Below are 6000 nucleotides of genomic sequence, written 5' to 3'. Positions count from 1 at the left end.
TGTCCGCCCTCATAAGATGGGGATGGGGATGGGGAGGCCGTGAGCCTTCACTGAGCTCATGCATATCAAGTACTTGGAACAGTATGTAGCCTTGCTGACCGCCACGCGGGGCCGGCGCATAGTGGGTGTCAAACTAATCGTCTCCGTGTGGGCGCGGGACCGCGAGGTTGCAGGAACTGTTTGCAGAGCCAGCCCGCCGTCCCCGCCCCCGCCCCCGCCCCCGCCCCCGTCCCCGCCTCCGCCTGCAGGGCCCGCCCCGCCTTCAGGCCCCCGCCCCTCCCGCAGGCCCCGCCCACGCAGCTGTCAGGACCGGCGGCCGCGCGCCCGTCCACCAAGCCTGAACTCCCCACCACGCCCCGCCTTACTTCGCCTACACAAGTTACCTTGCGCCTGGCCGCCTTTTGTCCCACCCCCGGCTCCCATTGGCCAGGGGGTTTCTTTGTTAGCCAGGGCGCGTCGCTGCCATTGGCCCGCCGGACCGCCGATCGCGCCGGGAAGCGGCCCCGCCCCGCGCACCGCCACGCCCCGCGCGCTGGCCTGTCGCTCCCTCGCGCGCGCCTGCCGCCCTGGAGTGCGCCCGGCGTTCCGCTCCCCTTCGCTGCGGCCGAGGGCGGCGCGGGCACCGAGCGCGGGGATCGGCGGGGCGGCGGCGGGAGTGGGAGTGGGCGCGCGAGGCCGCGTCCATGGGCCCGGGACCGGCGGGCGGCGGCGGCGGCGGCGGCGGCGGCGCGGGCGGGCGGCGGGGGCCGCGCGCTCTGTGAGGCGCCGGCCTGCGTGCGCGGCTGGAGGCGGCGGCCGGGGATGCGGCGGTGCCCGGCCTGAGCCCGTTCCCGGCCATGTCGGCGGCCAAGGAGAACCCGTGCAGGAAATTCCAGGCCAACATCTTCAACAAGAGCAAGTGTCAGAACTGTTTCAAGCCCCGCGAGTCGCATCTGCTCAACGACGAGGACCTGACGCAGGTGAGCGGGCGGCGCGGGCGGGGCGGACAAAGCGGCGCCCGCGGGACGGAGCGGCGCCCTCCGCTCGCCGCCCGGTGACTCATGCGTTTCGGCGTCTCGAGGCGCCCGGCCGAGCGCGGGAACAAAGCGCGGGGCCACACTCGGCCGCCCGGCTCCGCGCCCTCTCCCACCGGCGGCCACCGGGCGGGGGCGGCCTGGGTCCGGGTCTCGCTCTGGGCCGCGACCCGGGGCCGCCGGCGGGGGAGGGGCTCGCACGGCCTCCCCGCCCCCAGCCGAGTCTCTGTCCCTCGTCCCTGGGGGGTTTCGCACGCTTTGGCGGCGGAAACCCTCCCACAGCGCGGCGCCGGGCCGTCCCGCGTGCCCCCGGCGCGGGTCCTGGGCCCGGCCGGCCCTTCCGGAGCTGGGCTCTGCGGCCCCGCGCGGCCACTCCCGCTTTCCCGGCCGGCCCCGCCCCCCCCACCCCCGGCCTCTCCCCAGCCTCTGTCCCCCCAACCGCCTCGAGCTTCCCTTGGTCCCTCTGCGCGGGGCCGGGAGCCCCTTCCCGTTCCAGCCCAGCTGACTTCGTCGTGGGCGCTCCTTCCACCGACACGCTGCTTTGGAGTGGACCGGCCTGGCCGTTTCTCTTGCTGCGAAGTGTTTACACGGCCGGCCGAGTGGGTGGCAGGGCAGGGGTGACGGCCTGGGACCGGCTGCCTTCCCCAGTGGCCAGAAAGAAACTTCTGGTACCCGAGACCCAGAGCTTCACCCCGCACCCAGGGCTGCGGAGTCAGAGCGTTAGGACGGCAGGGTCCGTGTCCTGGTGGTGTGCCGGGCTGTGGTGGGCTTCTGAGGGAGATGCTCTCCTCTCCACTGGACGCCTTGCCCTGGGAAGCAGTTCATGTGGCCATGAGGGTCCTGGACCAGGAGTCAGGGGACTGAACTTCTAGGCTTGGCTATCACTTGCAGCTGCGTGACCTTGAACAAGTCCCTTTGCCTCGTTATAGTTTATTTTCCTTCTCTAAATTGGGAGCAGGGATCCCTGGCTCTCCTGCCTCACTAGGCTGTTGTGAAAAGCAAGGCATGACATCGTATGAAGCTTTTTCTTCTTGCAGTTTAAAAAACAAATGAACAGGAATCACCTACAGAACAGTAAGCTTGGATTTAGGAAGTTGCTGGCTTGGCAAGGGTTATTCTGAGAGAGTTTTCTGGTTATTCCAGGCAGCTGCCAAAATTGGGTGTTTACACCTCATAGGGCTTGTTTTCCGATTCTTAAACTTAGATGAATTAGAGTGGAGTCTGCATGTTTGAATTGAATGTGTTTTAAAATGCTGATTATTAGTGGTGTTTGGTGGGGAGGGGGATGCCACAAATTTAGAAGTACCTCAATCTTGTACTGTATTCACAGTTGAACTGTGGGTTGGAGTAGGCCTGGGCCCTCCGGGGCACAAGTGGAGTGGTCGCTTCTGAAATGAGTGGGGTTATTTGTGCTGGGAGAGACTAGGCCAGCCTTCCACCTCTTGGGATCTTTCAGGAAGAAACTGTTCTTGAAGAGAGACGGAGGGAGACTCAGGGCTGTTGCCAGCAGCCGTAGCTGCTGCTCCCTGCATCCGGCCCTCCCCCAGCCTCTTACTCTCATCCTCATGGCTCCATTAGAAAACCTCAGCCGACCGGTTCCCATCAGTCTCCTTCAAGCCCCTGCTTCCTGTTGCCCCTCCCACCCTGAGCTTATTTTAGACCATCAAGGCTGGAAGATAGATCAGTGATCATTGAGGCCACCTCCTCTTTAAGGCATTTATCCTTTAGTCCTTCTCCTATGCATTTCTCTGCATACATGCAGACTCAAGTACAGTTAAAAAACCTATTTAAACCTAAACTGTATGTGCGTTTTTGCTCTGAAGTATATTTTGTTTTTTCTGCTTAATGATGTTTTATAGCCATTTTCATGGTAATACATATCAATATACCAAACTTGTTTTTTGCACATTGTACCATCATCAGGGATGTACCATAGTTTAACCATTCCCTTATTGGTGGACAGCAAGGTTACTTCCAGGTTTTGTCATTATAGACAGTGAATGTCTCAACGAACAGCTTTCTAACTGCTTTTGGGTGTGTGTGTGTGTGTGTGTGTGTGTGTGTGTGTGTGTGTGTGTGAGAGAGAGAGAGAGAGAGAGCGAGAATGCATGTGCGTGTGCGCACGAATGCAAGTATTTCTCTGGGGGCAGATACCTAAAAATAGAATAGCTAGGTTGACATCAAGTGCATTAAATTTTTTTTTTCTACAGATAATCACCAAATTGTCTTCCAAAAAAGCTGTATCATACCATTGCCAGGATTGAGTATTATCAAATGATTTAATTCTTTAATAATTTCCCTAGTTACCAGTGAGATTAAGCCTCTTTTAGTAGTATTTATTGAATATATTTTGTTCTTTCGTGGATTTTCATATTATTTGCTCATTTTTCTATCGGGTTAGGGCCCCCCCACCATTGATTTGTAGGAGCTTCTGTATATACTCTAGGTCAGCGGTCCACAAACTTTTCCTAAAGGTCAGATAGTAAATATTTTAGCCTGTGGGCCATAAGATCTTAGTGGCTACTATGTAGCTTTGCCATTGTAGCACAAAAGCCGATGTGTGAAGTTGCTGTATACAAGACATACACTAAGGGGTATGGCTCTTTCCAGTGAAACTTTATTTACAAAAATAGGTAGCTGGCAGGATCGGCCTGTGAGCCATGGTTTGCCGACTCCTGCTCTAGATGTTAATCTGGCACCTGTCATACATTGTCTTTAATTGTATGGTCATTTCTCTTTCTCATGTGGTAGTTTTAAATATGACAGTTTAATTTCCATATTTTCGTTTATAGTTTGTAGTTTTATTCTCATTCTTATGAAGGTGTTCTTTCCAATGTTATAAAATAGTCTCTGATGTTTTTCTTAGTTCTTTTATAGTTATTTTTATGCTTAGCTTTGCTTGTTCGTTTGGTTTTTGGCTGCACCGCATGGCTTGTGGGACCTTAGTTCCCTGACCAGGGATCGAACCCAGGCCCTTGGCAGTGAAAGCGTGGAGTCCTAACCACTGGACCTCCAGGGAATTTCCTATGCTTAGCTTTTTAATCCATTGGATTTGTGTTTTAGGAAGATAATTCTGGCTAAAGGCAGAAGTTCTAATAGATGCTCTTGAAGAAGTCCAATTAAATGTCAGTAAAGATCTCTAGGTCAGTGCTGGCCAGGAGGGAAAGGAGTCGTCAGACACCAGGGACAGGATATTAGCAGTTGATTGGAGTGGGGATTGAGGAAACCTGGGTGGATAAAAGTACCCTTAATGGCAGTTGAGAATAGCAGATTTGGAGTAGATTGGAGGGAGCGGGGAGGAGTAAAAATAGTGTGGTAAATTTGACTTGGAGGAGGTGGAGGTCCAATTTGGTCCTTAGATGGAGTCACCCACTTAAGGCAGTAGGTGGTTAGAGCTGGAGGAGGGGTGGGGCCAGGTGGGAATTCTGATGTCATGGGAGTGAATGGAGTCACTCAGGAGGCTGCGTAGAGTGAAATGAGAATAGAGGGAGCAGAGCAGCAGGTCTGGAACTAGGGTTCTTGGCTTCCAGGTCCTCGTCCCAGCCTGGGTTCCTGGTGGGTATTGACCTGACATGATGTCTCATTCTCCTGCTGACTCGTGCACTATTAGGAATCATTTTTTGTGGAAGGAGTCACCAAACTTCAGTTCTAGTCCCTGGTCTAGCATTGTTTTGTTGTGGGACCTTGACTGGGTTGTCTCTCCCTCCTGGAGAATGAGCAGGTCGGTCTTGATCTTTCCCAGCTCTTCAGTCCTTCTTTGTTCCCCCTCAGCCCTCCTGGTCTAATTCTGCCCCTTGCTGTGTCCATACTCCGCTGCTGGGACTGCTGGGGCCTTGGTGTAGGAATCCCAGACATAGAGGTGGGTGGGCCAGGAGCTGGCCTCAGTGAATCATTTCATCAGTCATTTCAGTCAATCATTTCATCATTTCCCTTTGTTCCTGTGACTTTCTTGGAAGTTCCATGGTATGGAACTTCTTTATTTGACTTAACATTCATCTCAGAAACAATGGGAAGATTCCATGCCCACCCTTTTTAGAAGATTTGTGATTATTCACAGATTGGTAGATAGTTTGGCAAGGGGTGTGTCAGAAGTTCCAGACCTTACAAATGGCCAATAAGCACATGAAAAGATGGTCAGCATCATTAGTCATTAGGGAAATGCAAATTGAAACCATAATGAGGTACTACTTCACACCTACTAGGATGGCTTTAGTAGAAAAGGGGAAGTATTAAGTGTGGTGAAAATGTGGAGAAATTGGAGCCCTTGTGCATTGCTCGTGGGAATGTAAAATGGTACAGCCGCTGTGGAAGTCAGTTTGGCAGTTCATCAGAGCAGTTAGCGTATGACTCAGTGATTCCATTGCTAGCGTATACCCCAAAGAATTGAAAACAGGTATTCAAACAAATAGTTTTGTGCATATGTTTGTAAGAGTGCTATTCACAATATCTAAAAAGTAGCAACAACCCAAATATTGATCAGTGGATGAATAGATCAACAAATTGTGGTCTAATCCATACAATGGAATATCATTCAGTCATAAAAAGGAATGAAGTACTGAGACATGCTACAACATGATGGACCCTCAGAAACATGATATTAAGTGAAAAGAATCAGACTCAAAAGGTCACATACTGTATGATTCCACTTATATGAAATGTCTACAACAGGTAAATCTGTAAAAACAGAAAGCAAGTTAGTGGTTGCCAAGGTTCTGGTAAGGGGGGAATGGGGAGTGCCTGCTAATGGGGTTGGGGTTCTGTTTTCGGGTAATGAAATGTTTTAGAATTAGATAGAGATGCTGTTTATATAACATGAATTACGCATTTTAAAGTGGTTAATTACACTGAATTACGCATTTTAAAGTGGTTAATTTTATGTGATGTGAATTTTATCTCAGTTAAAAAAAATAAATGTGCAAAAATCACACACACACACACAAATTCCAAACCTGCCCCCTGCTCCTTGTGTCATTGGAGTGAATATCTG

The 6000-nt window shown here is 52.3% G+C and overlaps 1 protein-coding gene across 3 annotated transcripts in view; it reads left to right on the top strand.

Moving 5' to 3' along the window:
- Positions 1–549: 549 nt before the first annotated feature.
- The window catches only part of MPRIP (myosin phosphatase Rho interacting protein), a 129963-nt gene continuing 124512 nt past the window's right edge, over positions 550–6000 (top strand). For 2 of the 3 annotated variants that reach the window (XM_065897606.1, XM_065897605.1), the window contains exon 1: positions 837–959. In XM_065897606.1, the coding sequence (XP_065753678.1) occupies positions 837–959 (123 nt within the window). Of the gene's footprint in view, positions 960–6000 lie in introns of all 3 variants that reach the window. The other variant, XM_065897607.1, reaches the window with a different exon arrangement.

The sequence above is a fragment of the Phocoena phocoena genome, chromosome 19, assembly GCF_963924675.1.
Source record: "Phocoena phocoena chromosome 19, mPhoPho1.1, whole genome shotgun sequence".
NCBI lineage: Eukaryota > Metazoa > Chordata > Mammalia > Artiodactyla > Phocoenidae > Phocoena > Phocoena phocoena.
Note: the sequence above shows the minus strand (reverse complement) of the source record. Positions and strands in the feature narration are given on the sequence as shown.